We start from the raw sequence: 22,584 nt of genomic DNA, 5'->3' as shown, positions 1-22,584 counted from the left end.
AACACTGCATGGCAGAGGGAAGTATGTGCAAATACACATATAATTGTGAAATATTTCTTATTTCAGTGAGGTATCAAGTCTAAAAGAATTGTGTTAATGGTGACTAATTGCATTCTCTTTAAATTGTTTCATAGAAACAGTATAAAGAAATCCACTGTATTTAATTTTGTTTTCTTTTTATTCTAATTTATTCAAAATCTCTTTTGTTTATTATTTTTTGTAATGTTTCTTTTACATTTACCAATAGTTCCCAGTGCACCACCCCAGGAAGTTAATGCTACTGCCCTTAATTCACATTCTATCAAAATTGTATGGCTTCCCCCACCTCGAAATAAACAGAATGGTGCTATTTCATACTATAAAATAAAATATTTAAAAGCAGATGCAGGTGCTGATCCTCTTATGGCTGAAGAAATGCTTGTAGAATCTAATGAGCTTTCTTGCATAATTACTGGACTACAAAAATGGACAGAATATCATATATGGGTCCTTGCAGGTACATCGGTGGGTGATGGTCCGTTGTCACCTCCTTTGCTTATTCGTACAGATGAGGGTGGTATGTAAAATGTGTACATTACCTTTATTTCTTTCTTTCTCTCTTTCTTTCTGAAAATATTATTACAGGAAATCTTCCATTTCATCTTCAAGCTGTCCAAATTCTCAATTAGTAATTGATTATTCTAAATATCTCTCTCTGTGCATCATGTATAACTACATATGCAGAATAACAGAGGAGTATACTAAACAGAACTACTGGAATATATGTGAAATAATTAATCAGTCATGTTAAAAGAGTCCAAAATTGAAATAGAATAATTTTTCTTTAATTAAAAAATGTTCAAAATTCAAAACTAGTCATTGAATATCCATAGCAGTACAGTATTGTATAATACTCTAGTTTAGGATGCTGATGAAATGCCATTAAAATTTTTTTTCTTTCTTTTATGTGAATTCCACTCACTAAAAGCTGCATTCAAGTATATTAATACTCTAAGTGAATTAGAATTAAATAATTTGGAAACCTTATTTTAGGGACTAAACCCAGAACTTCAGGCCTCCATTAATTAAGCAGAGTAGTCATCTCACACTGGGCAGTGACATTATCTGCCACCTGAACACATTCCAAAACTTCCATTGCTATGGTGTGATTCAAACCCATGAATATTGGTTGGATATCTGGCATCGCAACCATGTAAGCCAACACGGCTTGAAAATATCTAGAAAAATGGTTTTTGTCTTGTTTCTGTTTTTTCTTTTAAAAAAAATGTATTAAATAATTTTTTTTAAGTAGTTGTAGACATGATTCCTAATACAGTGGTGCCTTGAGATACGAGTGCCCCAACATATGAGTTTTTTGAGATACGCTCTGTCACTAGGTCGATTTTTTGCCTTGAGTTACGAGCCAGAATTTGAGATACGAGCCTGCTTCGGTGATATCACAACCACCACTCTGCTCAGATTCCCGAGTCTTGCGCATCATTCAGTTCACTCATTTGTTCATTCTGTCATGTTGAGTTTTAATTTTGTGGGGTTTTTTTTTGTATGTACAGTTATTTAGCTAATTTTTTTTGTATAACCATGAGTCCAAAGAAGGTGAGTGTAAAGAACAGTGGTGAGAAAAGGAAAAAGGTGATATCCATGGAATTAAAGCATGAGATAATGGACAAACATGAGCAAGGCGCAAGAGTAATTTGGCAACGCAGTACGATCACACTACTTCTACGATATGTACTATTCTGAAGCAGAAGGACTCGATAAAGGCTATAACTCCAGCTAAGGGCATTAAAATTATTTCAAAGCTACGCAACTCTGTCCATGAAAAGATGGAGAACCTGCTGATTTTTTGGTTGACGGGGAAGCAGCTCGCAGGAGACACTGTGACAGAGACTATAATTTGCGAGAAGGCACGAGCCATTTACGCAGATTTGCTGCAGCAAACCCCAGATACTTCAGCACAGGAGGCTTCACAAGAGCAGTTCAAAGCCAGTCATGGGTGATTCAAAAATTTACGAAAAAGGACCGTCATTCACTCCGCTGTCAGGCATAGTGAGGCAGTGAGCTCTGATTCTAAGGCAGCTGAGGAATTTGTAAAAACCTTTGCTGAATTGATCGAAGCCAAAGGATACATCCCCCAACAAGTTGTCAACTGTGACGAGACGAGGCTCTTCTGGAAGAAGATGCCAAGCAAAACTTACATAACGGCAGAAGAAAAGAAGATGCCAGGTCACAAGCACATGAATGATAGGTTGACACTTGCACTGTGTGCAAATGCGAGTGGCAACTGCAAGATCAAGCCGCTGCTCGTATACCACTCAGAAAACCCCAGAGCCTTCAAGACACATAAGGTTTTAAAAGAAAAACTGCAGATTTTGTGGACGCAAACCCAAAAGCGGGGTCACCTGGCAGTTTTTTGTGCAGTGGGTCAACTTGGTCTTTGGTCCTGCTGTTAAGGAATACCTCGAGGTCAGTGACTTACCCCTGCAAGCCCTTCTCGTCCTTGACAATGCTTCTGCCCACCCACCAAACCTTGAGGACGACACCCTCGAGGAGTTCAGCTTTATAAAGGTTCTCTACTTTCCACCCAACATCACCCTTATTCTACAGCCCATGGACCAACAGATGATCTCCTTCAAGAAACCTTTTACCAAACACATGTTCCGACGCTGCTTTGAGGTTATGGAGAGCACAAACCTCACCCTTCGAGAGTTCTGGAAGGACCACTACAACATTGTCATATGCCTCCAAATTATTGATATGGCCTGGCAAGGTGTTACAAAGGGACCTTGACCTCTGCATGGAAAAAGCAGAGGTCAAGGTCCCAGGCTGAAAGGGACTTTGAAGGATTTAGACCTGAACAGAAGTGCTGGAGGAGATTGTGTCCCTCGGAAAGTCCATGAGCTTGGAGGTGGATGAGGGAGACATCAAAGACCTTGTCGCCGCACATTCCGAGGAACTGACGATGGAGGAGTTGACGGAACTATACACGCAGCAACATACGGAGGTTCTGCAGGAGATTGGTACAACCGCAGAGGCAGAGGAGGTTATTATCTTTTCAAGTGAGATAAAGAAAGTGTTGGCAATGTGGGAAAAAATTTCAGACTTTATTGAAACGAAACACCCCGAAAAAGTTGCAACTGGTTGTGTGGCGGCGCTATTTAATGACACTTGCCTAACTCATTTCAGAAACATTCTAAAAGGGAGGAAGAAACAAAGCTCCTTGGACAGGTTTCTATTGAAATGTCCTGCAGATGAAAGTGACAAAAGCATGGCAAAAAAGAAAAAACTAGTGAAGAAGAAAAATAAGTTAAGCAAAAGTGAAGTGAAAGAAAAAATTAATACCATACGTTAATCGGCTCTGCCAACATCTGTTTATTTCTTTAGATTCTCTTTTACATGTATGTACTATATTTGGTTTTATTTTGTTTGTATACAATATTTGTTCATTATAAATACATTATTATAAAAAAATTGGAGTGGTTTTTTGGGGGCTGGTACGAATTAATCTCATCTTAATTAATTTCAGTGGGGAAAATTGATTTGAGATACGAGCATTTTGACTTACGAGCTCGGTCATGGAATGAATTAAACTCGCATCTCAAGGTACCACTGTATTATGGTTTATTATTATTATTATGACAAAGCTATATCCATAGGGTTGAATAACTTTTAATTGGCAGGCATTCATCTTAAGTAGACTGATGTACACACATTTCAAAATGGGAAATCAGACAGTGAGAGTTATTTATGCCTATGATCCTGCAAATGATTATTTGTTCAGATGTGACTAGCATTCTAAAATAATAAAATCCAAACCCCAGAGAGCAACATTCCACCAAAAGAAATTGCAGCCTTAAAAACATACAAAAAAAAAAAATTATAACAAAAGTAGATAAGGATAAAACCAGATAACTGTCATAATGGATCCCAGTGGTGTCAAAAGTGTTTCTTCACTGAAAGAGATAATCAAAAATCTAAACTGTACTTTATGAGGCTTCTTTACAAATTCACATGCCTGATACCCCCTTTGACAGCATTACAGCTCCACCTACAAATGCCAGAGAGTTTGCAAAATCCTCCCCTTCCCCATCCACAAAAACTTGCTCTTATTTGCTAAAAATTCTTGACTTAAAATTTTTTAGGTCAAGTCTTCAGCACTTGAATAAGAAATCTTGACTTGAAATAATTCAGACATCCTGATAAATTTTTATATTATTGCTTTATTTTTTATTATTATTATTACGGTATCTCTATGGAGCATCGCAGAAACCCAACTATCAACACCATATCTATGATATCTCTTCTTGAATTCATTTACAGATGAAGAACTGAGTCAGGCAATGCATTCCATCCATTCACCACCCTCCAGATGAAAAATCTTCACCACTTGAATAAGAAATCTTGACTTGAAATAATTCAGACATCCTGATAAATTTTTATGTTATTGCTTTATTTTTTATTATTATTATTATTATGGGTATCCCCATGGAGTCAGTAGACTCATCACAGAAACTCAGACTATCAACACCATATCTATCATATCTCTTCTTGAATTCATTTACAGATGAAGAACTGAGTCAGGCAATGCATTCCATCCATTCACCACCCTCGAGACAAAAAATCTAGTTCTCACACACCCTTGTTAACCACACTTTTCCTTAATTTCCAGGGATGACCTCTTGTTCTTCCATCACTATCACACAGCTGAAATATTTCCTCTGCATCAATCTTATAAAATCCTTTTAGTCATTTAAAGTTTCTATCATATCTCCTCTTCTCCCTCCCATATCAACCAACCTCTGCAATCCGCAAGCTCTCAGTCTATCAATGTAGGGAGCATTTTTTACATCAATCACCAACTTAGTCACTGTCATCTGAACTCTCTCCACAACCTCCTCATCTCCAAGTAATTCAGACCAGACTTCAGCACTGTAATCCAAATGTGAAAGTATCAACATCTTATAAAGGAGAATAATAACCTCTTTATCTCTGGATGTTAGTGTGTTCTTCAATAACTAAGTAATCCTATGCAATCTTGGACACCTTAGCAATGTGTTCTGTGAACTTCATCTCCCTATCCATCAACACCCCCAAGTCCCGAGCCTCATCAATCTCTCAGAGTACCATACCATCAATGTAGCACACAGCTGGTAATCTTTTAATCCCAAAATGCATAACTTTCCACTTTTCCACATTGAACTGACATCCTTTTTCCCATTTTTCCAGCTTATTTAAATCATCCTGCAAACTTTCAACATCAGCTTGATTTTTTATTGCACTACCCAACTTTGCAGCATCAGCAAACAACTGAATATCTCCCTTCAAGCCATTTCCTATAGTATTTATGTACAAATTAAACAATAACAACCCAAGCAATAGAGCCCTGAGGCACACCACTGATCACTGCCTCATCCTGTACTCTACTCCTCCATACACCACTTTCTGGTATCTCTCCCTGAGCCATTCTCTTATCCATATCACCAGTTTAGTATCCATCCCGATCTGCTCCAATTTGTGCAACAGTATTCCATGGGGGTATCCTGTCAAAAGCCTTAACAAAGGCCAGAAGTACCACCGTGTAGCCATTTGCTTTGTCCAACTCAGATGTCATTCTATTATAAAAAGTTAATAAATTGCTAAGGCAGTATCGACCTTTAACAAAACCATGTTGGCCCCTATAGAGTATCATATTCTGATCCACCCATTCTTGATTTCTGTCTTTAACCAACTTTTCCAATACTTTTACCACCACTCCTGAGATGGTGATTGGTCTGTGATTAACTACCACAGTTTTAGAGCCACCTTTATGCAAAGGAACTACTTTGATTTCCTTCCACTCCCTAGGGACCATACCAGAGTTCAAACTTAAGTTAAATAATCAAGTAAGTGCCTTGACAATTCCTTTGCACATTCATGCAATACCCGAGCTGATATTCCATGCTGATATTCCTACAGCAATGTTTGCATTTAAATTCTGCAATATACTAAGTACTGCTGATTTATTAACTTCATTTCTCCCATTAGTTATTGCTATAGGTACAGAGATATTCTCACTTGGGTGATAAACTTTTGAAAAGTGATCACTCAGTAACTCCAGTATTACATCTGAATTGGTCGCCTCAATATCATCAGCAGTCACTAAGGTTATCCTTCCAAAGTCATTCTTCCTTTTACTTGCCACATAGCAGAAGAACTCTTTGGGATTACCATTGATCTCCTTGGCTAAGGTCTTCTCATAATCTGATTTAGCTTTTCTTACTGTGCTGGTAACCTTCCTAGCTTGAGCCTTATACTGCTCATGGGTGTACTGATCGCCTTTTTCCTTGTAAATTCTCCATAACATTCTCTTTTTTTTGCAGATCAAGCCTGATACTACTACTCATCCATCTGACGATTACTTTGTTTCTCTTCCTGACCATGGGAATACATTTTGATATTGCCTTCCTCTTCCTTCCCTCTGTAATATGTTCTGCCATAGGACGGCTGTAAACTCACTCTGAAGCTTGTTATAATTACTTTTTCTGTAGTTCCATATACCACTTCTTAAGAGAGAAATCCACAAAGTTTGCAACCTCCCAAGTCAACACCACATGATCGCTATTACCAATCGGAACTAACGAGGACACCTTACTTATGCATATGTCCTCTGAAAACAAATGACCACGTCCAACACTCTCACACCACGAGTCCCTTCTTAGAAGGTATGAATTCCATTTCGTTTTTGCCACGTGATATTTCCATAATTAAAATTCCCCCATAATAATCACTAACCCTGCACTCATTACACTAATTTGCTAATGCATGAATTTAATATCACCCCCTGTACCCCTGGCCTATAGCAGCAACGAATTGTATATTTGGTTGCATTGGTCACAATTTCACACCAGACCGCCTCAAATGAACTATCATTCACATGTCTATCCTCTTGATATACTACTTTCTTTGGCTGCAGCTCATCAGCTATCATCAACATTACTCCTCCTTATCCTCCCTGAAAATACTGTATCCATCACATTCAATTCCAGTAACCACATCTGCTGAGAGCCAAGTTTCACTAATGCCTACAACTTTTGGTGAGATTGTACTGACTAATGTTCTTCCGTCTTGTTTCAATTTTTCAAAAATTTTTCAAATTCAAAAATTCTTCCGTCTTCTTTCGAATGCTTCTTGCATTAGTATACAAAAATTGCAGATTCCCTTTAGTTCTTATGCCAGCTTTAGAACTGATATGCATTCTACTAATTTCAGTAGTCCCATGCCGTTTTTATCCACTCTATTCTTCAAATTTTTCCAGGAAAAAGGATCAACAAATATACATTCACTGCATCAGTTTCTCCCTCTTACACTCAACCTTTTCAGTTTTAGTTACCCTGCTCAATTACTTCAACTTGTTTAGAAAACAGTAACTTCAATCGCTTATGACCTTCCATGTTCAGATGCAACTCGTCTCTTGCATACAGCTGTCTTTTGCCTTCAAACACACTCCAGACATCAACAAATTCCAGAGCTCTTGTTTTGCACATTCTTGCAATCATATCGGAAGTTTATTTTCCACTTCGTTAGATGGTTAGACTATAATAAATTTAGTTTAATCCTTTATCCAAGTGTAAGCAAACAAAGTTTGTGCCTGAAGTATCTTCAGGACCAAGGCAACTCATAGTAAAAGTGGACCAAGCTCTCTTCACTCCTTGTCTCAGTATCTCCCATAATGCAAAGTGCATTATGGGAGATGAGACAAGGAGCGTCTTGACAAGTAACAGAGTGATTTGGAGGAAAATTGTAGATAGGAAGTTAGTAATGATGTAAATTTGTCATGTAGTACTATCATATCCTGTACATCCCTTGAGGGTACATGTCAGGAATTTGATGATGATGATGACACTTGGATAAAGGATTAAACTAAATTTATTATAGTCTAACCAAGTGGAAAATAAACTTCCAATGTCTTTCTCTATATCCAAAGTATTTTAATAATAAGGTTGTACACCTTTTGGCAACTTGTATAGGTAAATATGACCTCTCCATTGCTTCTTCCATAGCATCACCACTTCTGGTCTGACTCCCACTGGCGAGTCCTCAATAAAGGTTGAAACCGGTCTGGGTAGTGGCCCTTACCTTAATGCATAGCATTGTACATGTCTGCAAGGAGATGTGCTGCATTATGGGAGATACTGAGACAAGGAGTGATGAGAGCTTGGTCCACCTTTACTACGAGTTACCTCAGTCCTGAAGATACTTCAGGCGCAGACTTTGTTTGCTTACACTTGGATAAAGGATTAAACTAAATTTATTATTATGGCAATCATATCATTCATTATCATCACTCATCTACTCATAATTGTCAAAACAAGGCAGCCCACACACTATCCTCCCTTTGACACTTTTCTTCTTCACGATATCCAAAAATGTTCTTAAATCTTTTGCTACCTGATTAATACTACCACCCAGGTCATTTGTACCCACCACAACTATCATCTTTTCTACATTATGCCCTCTCTTTATTTTTCAAGTTACTCTCTCTATTGTTCCACCAGTCAAGCGCTCCTGAGGCATACTGCCCTCCATACCCTTTAATCATAGAATCACCATATGTTGTACCACTCATAACTTCATTCAAATCCAAACAAGTGTCACCCACTTGTTTGGATTAGATATGAAGTTACGTTATTCAACATGACTCTCCCAGTTTCATTACTTTCCTTCAACACTCTTTTACTTACCCCCTCACTTTCATGACATCTCATTTCTGCTGGACTTCTTGTGCTTTCATTCTGTCAACTCCCAATCACTCCCATACTAATTATTACTTCATCATTCACCAAAGACTCCTTCCTTACTTAATCCTGTTCTAGTTACTTCAGCTAAAGTAATCTCCATAGTCCTAATTTCTCTGTTCAACACATTTTATTCAGTTTTAATTTCCAGAACCTCCTTACTGAGCACTTCCACTTTCTCTTGCATTAGATGGTCACTTTTTAATTTCACAATCTCCTGCCGAAGCTCTTCCACTATGGTCCCGACGTCTGCTTCCATTCCTAATCGCTTCAGTCTATCCCGACACTTCTCACTTTCGTTGACGTTTTCATTCTTTTTATTTAGCCAAACAGTCCACAGATCCTTCACATTGTTCATCACATACATATAGCAGTTTCTGCAATGCATCCACTGCGAAAAATCCAAGGCAGAGCTAAACTTTTGTAGTGAAGTCCTCTGAGCCACTGACGTACGTCTCTTGCTGGAACGCCATCTTTAGACGCTGAAGTAGTGCAGCAAACAACATCGAAAACACAATATATATATATATATATATATATAACAAAGTTTCAACAATAACATGACTGAAGGACGCTTGTATCCAACTGAAGCACAACTGCAGCACAATTTGAGACAAAAAGACTCACTTTACTTTAATTTAAAAACACTTTTTCTCAAACCAAAATGACTGCCACGTTCACTTGCAGCACTCAAAGTTCCTCTAGTCAGCGACTAGACATGAACTCGAAGTCTACCTTCAAGCGGTTTAGTCCTGAGGAGTGCAAACACCACTTCGACTGAGCTACACGGACTGCTGCTTATTTACATCAGTCAACAGAAATCTTGCCCTTAAGCCTCATTTCTGCTGGACTTATTTTAATTATTTAAATTTCCCATGGATTGAAGTTATTTCTAATGGAAAGAAAAAATATACCAACAGCTAGATGGAATTGCAAAGGATTCTCCCTCTCAAAACCAATTTCTCTATCGAATTTCTAGGAACCCAGGCACTCAACTGAGCTGCATACAATCCAGCAGTCTGCTATGTGATGTAAATGATAATGCATTTGCTATTTGACCTTAGAAACCTTTTTAATTTATTTAAAACAGCCACCATCCAAAAATATGATTCATAGAAAATGAAACAAGCCTCCCTTTCTAGACCTAGTTACATGACTGCCAAATCACCCATTAATTTTCCAGATATCATTTTTTAGATAAATCCAAGATTCGTTATCCTTTTCTGTTTATAAGCAACTCACATAAACTGAAAAGTGCTAGATATGCAATCGCACCATGCACTCCCAACAGTATGGCATCCTCAAAATGCTTACATACATTACATATTTGTTCAAATGACATTCGAACAAATATGTAATGTATTTGTTCGAATGCAACAATTTTTAGTCACTGCCTACAATCCCTATAAAATAGAAAATATACTACATGCCAACAACTAATACACAAGGTCATCACAGCAAAACTATTCTCATCTCCCATATCCAGAGTACAGCTGAAAAATAGCCAAGTTTCTCCATAAATATAGTCTCCAAGCCACTTTCAAACCACACACTCATGTAGTAATCCCCAAACCATTTGCTAAAGGATCAGCTTCATTCTCTTTGGACAGATTTCGCTTACAAAAGTAAGGCACCTGTTCATGTTGAAGGAACCTGAATGGTGATACTGACATTTTAGTTCTTTTTCTATGCTTTTTATGGGAATGTTTTTCTTTCTGCTTCTCCTGAGTCATTACTATCCCATCTTACATACATTACTGAAATGCAATTTTCCCCTCCCCCATGTTTGCTGTTCAGTACAACCTATGGACATATAGAAAGGTGGGGGGAGTGGTCCTGAAAATTTCACACTACTTTGGACTCTGATTTGCAATTGCTTAATTGCTTTATATTCCTGTTGGAGAAAATGGAGGTGTGAAGGTGTCTTTGATCGTCTGTAGCCATGTTCCATTATTTTTTTAATTACTGAATTCTTGTGTGATGGGACAACTTTTGGCATGTCATCAGGGGTGATCCAATATCGAATTTTCTCTTTTGTTTCTTTAGCATGAATAAAAAAGAAAAAGTGATATCGATTCTCTCCTGAGGACATCCCAAAAATTGCCCCACCACACAAGAATTAAGTAACTAAAAAAATAATGAACTTTGCTTCAAAAGATCAGACATACCTTCAGACCTATTAATAGTTGTGAAAGATACTTCCATTTCCCCTTACAGGAATGCAGAGCAGTTAATATACCTGTGCCCTAGACGGAGTCCATTTTGATGATGCCTTGGATATTTTTCCCTGACGAAGAAGAAATGATGGACACTGGCTATTCACAATTTTCCAGAAATTTAAAAAAAAAAAAAAAAAAAACCTGACAACAAAAACAAAACCTTATAACATCAGAAGCCAGATGATACCACCAAAAAAGAAATAATGAAACATTTCTACGATGGAATTGTTGTTGATTCTGTCAAACCATTGATAACATCAACTCTTTCTGAAGTATAAACCAGTACCCTTTTGCATGCAGGAAACATACTTGAAACTCAGTAAGTCTTCTTTTCCATGGTCTGGGAACAATGCCCAAGGCGAGTTCTGGTGGGAGTATAGCATATGGAGTAGCCCTATCATTCCTCTCTCGAGTGCAGTTATTGCTTGCATCCATGTGTGGCTCTGTGGTGTGTACGGGGAGGGGGGGGGGAGCTCTGGTGCGGAAACAAACTCCCATTGAGGGTGAGCAATTGTTTCTCCTCAAGTTTATCAAGGCACTCTATAAACCCCAATCATGTGCAGAAACCATTGCAAAATGAAATGAAAACAAAATCAAGAAAAAAAAACCATCAGCGGCAGCAATAAATATATATAAACCTTTTAATATTACACTCAACTGAAGAATGTCTACTTGAGAAAATTCACCCATCTTCGTCCACAAGGGTTTGGAAGAGTTGGCAGATCTCCAAAATCAGTGAAGAAACTTTGTTCAGAAACATTCTTGTAGGAACAACAGCACAGACACCATCAGAGTATCTTCTTTATGCAACATTTGTCAGGGGAATGCCAATCACAGTCACCCCTCACACACACAGAGAATTTAATCTACTCTCAAGGAGTAGATCAAGAGTGGGATCTCCTCGATGTTCTTGACAAAAAGATCTGTTCCAAAATGAAAGACCAAGGCATGACAGCCATGAGCAGAATACTCACACATAGGGATGGTCATCTGGTTCCCAATAGGAACATCATCCTTACTTTCAACACACCTAAACCACCACTATCTGTGAAAGCAGGATATCTAAACTGCATGGTTAGGTTTTATATCTTGAAACTTTTGCACTGCTTTAAATGTCAGAAGCATGATCACTTGCCAACTGCCTGTTTTGGCTCTGCCATCGGTATCCCACAGTGATAGTGAAGATCGCAAGACCAAGACTAAGAGCTAAATGCTGAAATATTCTAATTGTGAGCGAGATTACCCAGCATACTCCTGAGCATTCCAAAGATGGAAGAATGAAAAGTAGATCCAAGAAATAGAAACCAATCAGAGCATCCCTTATCACGAGGCATTGACAGCAGATACCACAAATTTAGCAAATCTAGTGGTAAACCATCCTATGCTGCAAAAGCAACTGTAAAGAAAGTGTCAGTAGGGACCTTAATTCATATGTTGGTACCACACTTTCACAATTACAACATTTCTGAATGTTATGCTTTGCTTGTAGTCTCTTTAAAACTCATAGAAGAGAATTATTAATATGCGCTCACTCCAGAGGATGTGCCAAAAATTGTCCCATTACATGAGAATCACTAATTTAAAAAATAAAAATAAAATAAAATAATGGAACGTGTCCATGTTGGATCGAGGACATACCTTTAGACCTATTAATAGTTGGAATGGATACCTTCATTTCCCCCAACAAGAATGTAAAACAATATACATGGTGCCCTAGAGGGAGTCCAGTTTGATGATGTCTTGGATATTTTACCTAATGAAGAAATGATGGACTCTGGCCATCCACAATTCTCCAAAAAGGGGGGAGAAATCCAAGGCCTATGAAATGACTTCTCAACATCAGAAATCAGATAATAAAAAAATAATGAAAACTTTTCTACAATGAAATTTTTGTGGATTCCATCAAAGCATCAATGACATCAAGTCTCTCTTTCAGGAGTATAAACTGATCTGTTTTTTGCTTTCAGAAAACATATTTGAGATGCTACAAGCCCAGTGAATCTAGCATTATGAAATATGGCCATCATTCATAAGGACAAGATAGGTGATTGGCCTATCCACAGAGGAGTCACCATCCTTGTGGGAAACCATATTTCTTTCCAGCAAGTCCTACTTAATGCAAATGTAGAGGCAGTTGCCATCTCTCAGTTGGATCTCTTATAACAGTTTACTGCATCTGCTTACCTCCTGCTGCAGATATCTCTCAGGAAGACTTTGATGACGTAATATTGCAGTCAATCTACTTCTGTCCTTTGGAACAGTCCCACATACTCTGCGTTCCCCAAAGATTACAACCCCTCAGCTGTTCAAACAAAATGTGAACAGATTCCTCCTGTTCCACACATGGCATATGTGTGGGCAAGAGGAACATGATGTGCTATATGTCTTATGGCCTTTGGTGAGCAGATTAGATATTTAAAAAAAAAAAAAAGTTACCATCCCACCTATTTTTAATAGGAGATTTAAATGGACGCAACACTCTGAAGAAGTAGTGCCCAAATTAACATCAGAGGAATAGTTAAGTATATGCTTGATGACAGTAACCTTTTCCTGTTAAATAGAGGAAGCAATATCTTCATTCATATGCCTACCAGAACCTTCACTGTCACTGACTTGACTGTCTGCTTACTTTCCCTTTATCCACTCTTTAAGTGGAAAACTGATGACATCCTATTTGGCAGCAATTACTTTGCTGTGATATTCATTTTTTCTTCATGGACAGCCATGTACTACATCACAGATATCACAATGGAAAATTGAGCAAGCTGACTGACTCACCTTCTCTTCTCTAGCAGAAGTAATTTCTGCAGTGTTCACTTCACCTCCTAACAGTGATGCAGTGAATTATGTGACAGAGTATATTACAGAAACTGTCACAACTATCTAGCCAATTTCCACTTTTCCCTAAACCTTGGTGGAACACTGATTATTCTGCCAAGCAAGCACAGAAAAAAGCTTAGAGTATGAGTATTTTTTTGCATATGTTACACAACATAAAACTCATTGCTTTCAAATGTACTTGAGCCCAATCAAGACACATTATCATAGCCTAAAGGAATCCTGTATCCAGTATAGGTGTTCAACAACAATAGCAAGCATCAGCAAAGAAATAAGGGATAAAATCCAAAAAATGAAGGGCAGATATACCACCTACCTACTTTTCATTCTTGTATATAACAGATGCACAATTTGCTGACCTAACAGCAATTGTCAACACTCCAAGGGTGATTTTTGCTAAAGCATCAGTGGTAACTTCATATCACTTTGAGTTCCTTGCCCAAAAATGTAAAGCAGAAAAATAACAAATTCTGTACTCTTTGAGTGGTACAGAAGAATATAATAGGCTATTTATGAAAGAAGAAATACAATTTTTTTTGTTTAAATGCCACTTAACTGCTGATGGACTAGATAACATTCAGATGAGGTGATCAAACATCTGCCAAGTTACAAGTACTGGACCAGTTTAACTGTGAAAGTACATATGATGACACTTATGATTTGTACTCTGAAGATGCTTCTTAGAAATCCAACAACATATTAGTAATTTAAATTACTTATCTTTTCCTATTATGGTGTTTATACTGTGAAGCATCATTATAAATGTTAACCTTGTTTTTATTTGATTGAATATCTTTTTTAATGTTAGGTTAGATATTTGATGCCATGCTTATATGATCAAATTAAAATAATTTCTTTATGTAGTGCCTGGAGAACCAAGGCAGGTTAAAGTAGCAGCTATTAATAGCACTGCTATAAGTGTACAGTGGAAACCTCCAGCTAACAGAGATCGCAATGGACTTATACGTGGCTATCAGATACATGTGCAAGAAATGAATAAAGAAGGTGATCTTGTAAATGAACCAATGCGATATGATGTTGCTGAGGAAGATGCAGAAGAATATAATGTAACAGGATTACAACCAGATACAGAATATTCAGTGCAGGTAGCTGCAGTGACAAGGAAAGGTGACGGTACTCGGAGTCGAGCTAAGACCTCAAGAACTTTGGGGGGTGGTAAGTATTATCTAAAGCAATGTTTCTCATCTCTGAACCCGTATTTATTATTATTACTATCATCATCAGAGACTTCCAGGGAGTCAAGAGTCATAGAAGAAGGCCATATTATCATTCACACTAGATGCATTCACCACTTTAACAGGCGAACTATTCCATTCACTTGCTTCTCTGTAAGAAAAAAAATTAACCACACACAAACTTAACTTCAGATGCTTCTTATCCTCTTCCAATGTCTATATAACAAAAAATTTCATCAGTTAATATCCTTCAGAAGTTTATAGACTTCTTTAATATCACCACACTTTCTCCTGTCTATCAGTGTCTGTAGTCCACACACTCTCAATCTCTTCCTGTAATCTACATTCCATAATCCCAATGTCAACTTTGTATCTCTTATATATGCAGTCTTTCCTCAGTATTTATCCCCGGACCCAGGAGACCAAATTTGTACATGGTAATCCAAGTACTCTGAGTTGTATTTGCAATTTTGGCTATGTGACTTTTGAACTTCAACTTCCCTTTTATTATTAACACCAGACCTTCATGTAGTCAAAAGACTCATCATGGAAGGTATACAAATAGCCCATCAAGCCATGCTTTAAACTTATTCAGTGTATAACGATGTTCACTACAATTTTGGACAATGCATTCCATCACCAACCACTCTCAAAGGAGCAAAGAACATGCTCCTTATACCTCGGCTGACACCCTCGTTATACAGCTTCCAGAGATGTCCCCTTGTTCTATCCCCTTCCCCCATTCTATAAAAAATTTCTTCCACATTAACTCAGTAACAACCCTTTATCAACTTAAATGTCTCTTCCTTCTATTTCCAAGGCCTTGCAAACTGCATTCCCTCAATCTTTCTTTATATCCCAAAGACGTTATCACATTAGTCAGTCCTCTCTGAACATTTTCCAATATATCCTCATCACCTAAAAACCATAATCCATACAAGACTTGATCAAAGCCTTATATACTCTCAAAACAATTAGAGGATATTTTGGTTTTCTTGTAAACTATAAAGTTCTAAAAATAATTTACATTTTATTTTAAATAAAATGTAATTTATTTTGTAACACATTTATTTTAAAATATTCTTAATATACAACAGTGTAGAACACGCAACTGCATACAAAATCATGTTAAGACTTGTCGAAACATGTCAGCCGTATTAGCATGTGGAGAGGGGTACAAAAGCATGGCTTGTTGCACTCATTTCCACAGTGCATAATAATCATTTCAGTTGTAAACTTGTGCTACCTACCACCCATTATTTTGTTGAAAATGGCAGAGCAACATGATATCCCGGAATCCGTGGCTTGCAGAGCCATTGGTCGATTGGAAGCTGGACAAACGCAGCAAGTTGTCACTCAAGCGTGTCATGTATCTGAATTCTGAATTTGGAATCTCTTTATGGAGACGGGAAATGTTTGCCCCTCACAATAACTCCAAGAGACATTCAGTATTTCTTATCACTTGCCAGAACAAATCAAGCATTTAACGCAACACAACTTTGAAGCGAACTTTTCCCAGCAACAGGGAGGCTGGTATTGATACAGACAGTATGAAATTGTCTTCGTGCCATAGGTTTATATATATGCTCGAAGACTAATGGTTTGCATTCCACTTACTGCAAATCACAAAAGGGCCCAAAGAATTTGGGCACAGGAACACTGCAGTTGGTCAAGTGAGGTTTGGGCTCGTGTCATTTTTAGTGATGAGTCCAGGTTCAGTCTGCAACCAGGTAACTGACTTACTTGATATGGCATGAAAGTGGAAGAACAAGAAATAATCCACAGTTTGTTCATGAAAGACCCCAACATCAAGATGGGAGTTTGATGGTATGGCTGTAATAAGTATAGGAGGCCATACTGATCTCTGTTTTATCAGAAATGGTTCTTTAACAGCCCAAAGGTATCGCGATGAGATTTTGGAATCTATAGTTCATCCATATGCTGCTGTGCAATTGGCGAAGAATTTATTTTTATGGATGACAATGCTCGTCCACACCATGCAAATTTGGTACAATAGTGGTTTGAGGAAGAAGATATTGAACGAATGGACTGACCTGCCTGTTCACCGGATTGTAATCCAATCGAACATGCCCGGGATGCTTTAGTTAGGTGCGTTTCTGCTCGACTGGCGCCACCACAATTGCTTCAAGAGCTTGAAATTGCTCTCACAGAAGAATCTTATTAGGTCCATGCAATCAAGATGTACCGCTGTTAATGGAAACCATACGCCCTATTAAAAATTGACAAAAGCATTTGGCCTATTCTTTTTGTTATTCCTGTTAAAATTATTTCACTCTAAAATATATAATTTGTTAAATTTGTAATATCGATTATTTAAACAATATCTCATCAATTACACCCTATCCATAAGTAAGAAATATTTAGTCATGTATAAAGTATGCTAAAAGCCTTAAATCGAGATGGTGTTCTTTGGATGACTCGAGTGTCAGGCTGTTTGGATATCTGGGTGAGCACCAAAGCAATGGCAGACAGTCATAATAATACCAGTCTTCAAGAAGGGAGACCCGAGAGATTGCAATCCAATCTCTCGGGTGTGTCAGAATTGGAAGATGTAGCATTAGACATCTGCTTTTTGCAGATGACCTACTTCTGCTTAGCTCTTCCATAGATAACTTCCAGCAGACCCTGGATAGGTTTGTAGCTGTTTGTGCAGAAGCTGGAATGAAGATCAGTGTTGCCAAAACTGAAACATTTGTGGTCTCAAGACAACCATCCCAATGCACTCTACTTGTGAATGGAGTCCCACTGAGCGAGGTGAAAAAGTTTCAATACCTTGGGTCCATGTTCACGAGTGATGGAAGGTGGGACGTAGAACTAGATACTTGGATTGGCTCAGCAAGCACAATATTGCAGGAGCTTGGCCGTTCAGTAGTATTGAAGCAGGAGTTAAGCCAGAAGGTAAAGCTGGCTGTCTTCAATACAGTTTATGTCCCCATCCTCACCTATGGTCATGAGAATCGGGTAATGACTGAAAGAATGCAGACATGAATCCGAGTGGCTAAAATGAGGGTCCTTCAAGTGGTTACGGGGCTGACAAGACTCGACAGAGTCAGACGGTACGGGCACCTGATCAGAATGTCACAAGAAACGCTCTCCCAACAGGCCCTCTTTGCCAAGCCAGAGGGTGGAAGGCCAAGGACTCTCTGGATAGATTATATTCAAAACCTTAGGTGGACACGTTTGGGAGTCCCACCAGAACACCTGAGCTTGGTGGTGGAGGATTGTGACCATTGGAAGTACCTCTTGCAGCTGCTGTCCCCACAACCCAATTAGGAAAGGTGGGGCTTTATACATACATCTTCAAGGCCCACCTTTCCTAATTGGGTATAATTATAATTATAATCCAGTTATAATTATAACCCAATAATTGTAATTATTTGCAGAAATTTATAATTATCCGACAGAAACTAAAATATCCCCTGATTGTTCTGATCAGTGTACAGTGAACCAGAACCTCTATTTCTGCACATTAAGGTTCCTTGCATTATTACCATGATCTGATGTGATGACTTCACATCTTGTACTCTGTGACCGCTGAACTTCAGATTTCTGTCCACCACTACTCCAAAGTTACTTATTTGCTCAACTTCTTCTGAAATTTCCCTACCAAGTGTATACTTTGCATCTTGTTGTTGCCTACTGAATTTCAGAACCATATACTTTTTCAGCATTGAACTGACAGTTGCAGACTGTTGCCCACTCATACAGTCTATTTAATTCCTCCTGTAAGGCGATGACATTTGCTTGATTCCTCATCACTGAAGAATCGAGCAAAAATGAGGTATGCTTTGTGTTTTATAAGAAAATGTTAACATTTTCTTCCTCATCCTCCTAACCTCCTTACACTTCTACAGTCTGTCTTCTGAATTTCATTTGCCATATATTTTTTGCAATTCATATTTTCATATTATATTAAAAATTCAGTAATCTTCAGGACCTCCATGGATTCACAGGACTTATTGTGGGTGTCCATCTTAGACAACTCAAAGTCTGCTATACTATTTCTTAAATAGATTTACTGACTCCACTTTCACAATCTTGTCAGGCAATGCATTCCATGGTTCAGCAACCTTCCATGCAAAATAGCCACTTCTTATCCCCTCACAGTTCCTTTCAAAACTTCCAGATCCCTTGTTTCACTATATGAAAAATCTCCCAGGGTCAATCGTGTAAAGACTTTTGAACAGTTTAGATGTCTCACTCATTTCGCCTCTTTATCTTCTGCCTGCCAGACTCTGCAGTTTGCATGCCCTCAGGCTATTCTCATAACCAACATTGTGCAGCCTTGATATAATTTTTATCTGTCTCTGTACTCTTTCCAAGGTTATTTCATCCTCTTGAAATACAATAACATATAATTTACTAAAATAAAGAGCCAAAAGAGGCTTCAGTTCGTTAATACAAATTTATATAAATCAAGTGGATATTAAATCCAGCATTATTTTAAAACCAAATGTAAAAACTATGAAAGTTTTGTTAAAAAAGAGTTGACTAGAGAGCTTATGGGAATACACTCAAAAAGTTCCAAAACTTTCATAGTTTCTACATTGAAATAATTTGAAATAATGCTGTTTCTTTTAAGGTTACATGGTGATCAACATTCATATTTACGAATTTAGGGACACAAAACACACATGTTGAAATGATTATTTTACTAATTATTAATAAAATAAACACTTGACATTTCAACCACTGTATTGAGGTCATCATCAGAAGGATACATGGGGAACTAAGCTACATGCTCTTGCGCTCTATACCAGTAAATTAAATCTATGCTGTAAATTAATCTTTTTCTTAGCCTGACCTCTAGTGATAATTAAATAAAATAAAATAAAAATTGAAAAAAATAAAAATAAATAAATAAAAAATCGTAAAAAATAAATAAAACTACAATAAACTCTGCTAAAGTCCTCATGTACTAAGATTCTTCTGGATTTGTACAGTTCAGATTATTATACTATGGTTTTCTTCAGGACTTGTACAGTTCAAGTTGCTATTGAATGTTTCTTCCTGTACAAGTCCTGAAGAAAATCATAGTATAACAATCTGAACTGTACAAATCCAGAAGAATCTTAGTACATGAGGACAGTTTATTGTAGTTTTTTATTTTATTTACTAACTTTTTTTTATTTTATTTATTTATTTATTTTTTTCAATTTTTATTTTATTTAATTATCACTAGAGGTCAGGCTAAGAAAAAGATTAATTAACAGCATAGATTTAATTTACTGGTATAGAGTGCAAGAGCATGTAGCATGGTTCCCTATACACATGTATCCTTCTGATGATGGCCTCAATACAGGGGACGAAACGTCAAGTGTTATTTTATTAATAATTAGTAAAATAATCATTTTAACACTGTGTTTTGCGTCCCTAAATTCGAAATATGAACTAATGCTGGATTTAACATCCACTTGATTTATATAAAAAAAAAAATATATATATATATATATATATATATATATATATAATGCTTATATGTATTTATAATTGATATTGTTATAATTTATCTATAAAATATTATGAACTCAGATCATGGATTGAATAAAATTGGTTACTCCATTTTACAATATTTTATATTCATAATGAATTAATGGAACATATTCATAATAAATTATTGTATTAATTGTTATTGTATTTATAATAAATATTTGATATTAAATTTATTTGTTAATGTATGTATACAATCTTAATTCAAAAGTTTTCAGAATTTTGACATTTCTGTTTTTAATAAAAATACATGTGCAGTTGAAAAACATTATTCATAAAAATATATACCTTATGTTTTATGATCCCAGTCTCTCTCTCTCTGTCTTTCAGCAATCAATTTTATTCTGCTAGATTACCGGGATTAGTGTTCTCGGGGACAAAATACTCTTTTAAAATCCCCATTCTTGACTTATATGTGTCAACAATCAGAAGATGGAGTAATTAAACAGCACTAGGTCTTGATTGTGTGCCAGCTGAGAGAAAAATGTCTCTGTAGCATTGAATGGTCTTCAAAGTACCTTTAGAATGCCAGCTATATAGCTGGCATTGTCTTGTTGGAAATATTAATGAAGATGGAATCATGCAGTTTTACAAAGGTCTACAAAGTTCAGCTGATAAAGGTTTTTGTGCTTTTGACTAAACTGGTTTCATCCTTGTCTCAGAAATAGGAGAGTGATGTCAGAATGAACTTCATCAAGATTAATGATAGTCATGATACCAACCTGGAACCTTTTTTCATTGAATGAGATGAAGTGCTGTGCTTCACAGCATAATTGGGTTTTTAAATAAACAATTTTCGTCACTCATTCTAAACAATAAAAAAATAAAATCACTTAATCATTAAACAAAAATAATTTATATATATCATTTTGTTGGAACTGACTCTTTGGATTCACAGTGGCAGTGATCATGGAATAGAGATACCAATAATAAGTTCTATCTAATCAATTTGATAGAACTTATTGTGGCAGGCTAGTCTATATAGGACCATAAAGTTAAAATAGCTTATTGCTCAGCTCTGCACATGTTACAGCTATTTTACACACTCCTTCCTGTTGAGTATTGATGACATGCCTATGTGTGAGTTTTGTGAGAACTAACTATCATTCATATATTAATTGACTGACTTCTTTTTAGTCCCTTAATTTAGTCCCAATTTTATCATGTCTTTTATAATCTTCATAATCTGGCTGAGCCCTATACACTCAGGCAGATTTTATCAGACTCATCAAATGTCATCCTGATTTTTAAATTTTTACAGAGTATGAGTGTTTACCAGTTTAAAAGTATGTACATATTATGTAGAAAGTTTTTTACCTTGGGTATATGTTAAAATAGCTTGGTATCTTTAACATATGTACATATTAATTTTATTAGTTTAATTTATTGTTTATATTCTTTTAAAACCTTTTTTTTTTTTTTTTTTTTACAAATGTTTTATGAATTTTTCTGCCCTTTTTATACTCCATTTTATGTATGTTTCTACACATTTTATGTTTGTTTTACAACACTGATATTTCTATGTGTTTATGCTATATTCTATTTATGTTCATTTGTTTTTAAATAGATTTTTATACATGTATGTGCCACTTATTTATAATCTTCTGTACTGGCATAGCATGACCATAACTGTCTTTCCACCATTAAACCCAAAACAAAAAATAAGCTCTTCAGTTTGGTATACAGACTAGGAAACATTATGACACATATTCAAAATGATAAAAGTATAAAATAAATTCTAAAGATAATGATAAATAACACAGAAAAGGATATCGGTTCTGTTTGTGTATTTAACTGATTTATTGGCATATATTATCATTTGAGTTATGCTTAATGATTAGTTCTGGTGTTCCCCACTGAGTCAGAGATGTCCATTAATGATAATAATAATTATTATTATTGTTATTATTCTCAGGTGAATAGGTAGAATATATTGCAAGAATAAGCAGCACAAACACTTAACACAAACTCAAGAAGCTCATATTAAATACACTTGCCAAAGAAGTAGTGTTAGTTAATGTAAACAGAGAGCCCTCTCACAATTTCTCC

The 22,584-nt window shown here is 36.6% G+C and overlaps 1 protein-coding gene across 8 annotated transcripts in view; it reads left to right on the top strand.

Annotated features, from left to right (window-relative positions):
- LOC150094422 (tyrosine-protein phosphatase Lar-like) overlaps positions 1–22,584 on the top strand; it is a 1,380,317-nt gene that overhangs the window by 983,721 nt on the left and 374,012 nt on the right. For 6 of the 8 annotated variants that reach the window (XM_090412197.1, XM_090412199.1, XM_090412202.1 and 3 more), the window contains 2 exons: positions 248–556; positions 14,693–15,004. In XM_090412197.1, coding sequence (XP_090268323.1) covers positions 248–556; positions 14,693–15,004 — 621 coding nt within the window. The remainder of the gene's footprint in view (positions 1–247; positions 557–14,692; positions 15,005–22,584) is intronic. The other 2 variants (XM_090412204.1, XM_090412203.1) reach the window with 1 other exon arrangement.

Source organism: Typopeltis vanoorti, chromosome 22, assembly GCF_054136105.1.
Source record: "Typopeltis vanoorti isolate ZY-2024b chromosome 22, IOZ_Tvanoo_1.0, whole genome shotgun sequence".
NCBI lineage: Eukaryota > Metazoa > Arthropoda > Arachnida > Uropygi > Thelyphonidae > Typopeltis > Typopeltis vanoorti.
The sequence above is the reverse complement of the archived record's forward strand: the minus strand, read 5'-3'. Positions and strand labels throughout refer to the sequence as shown.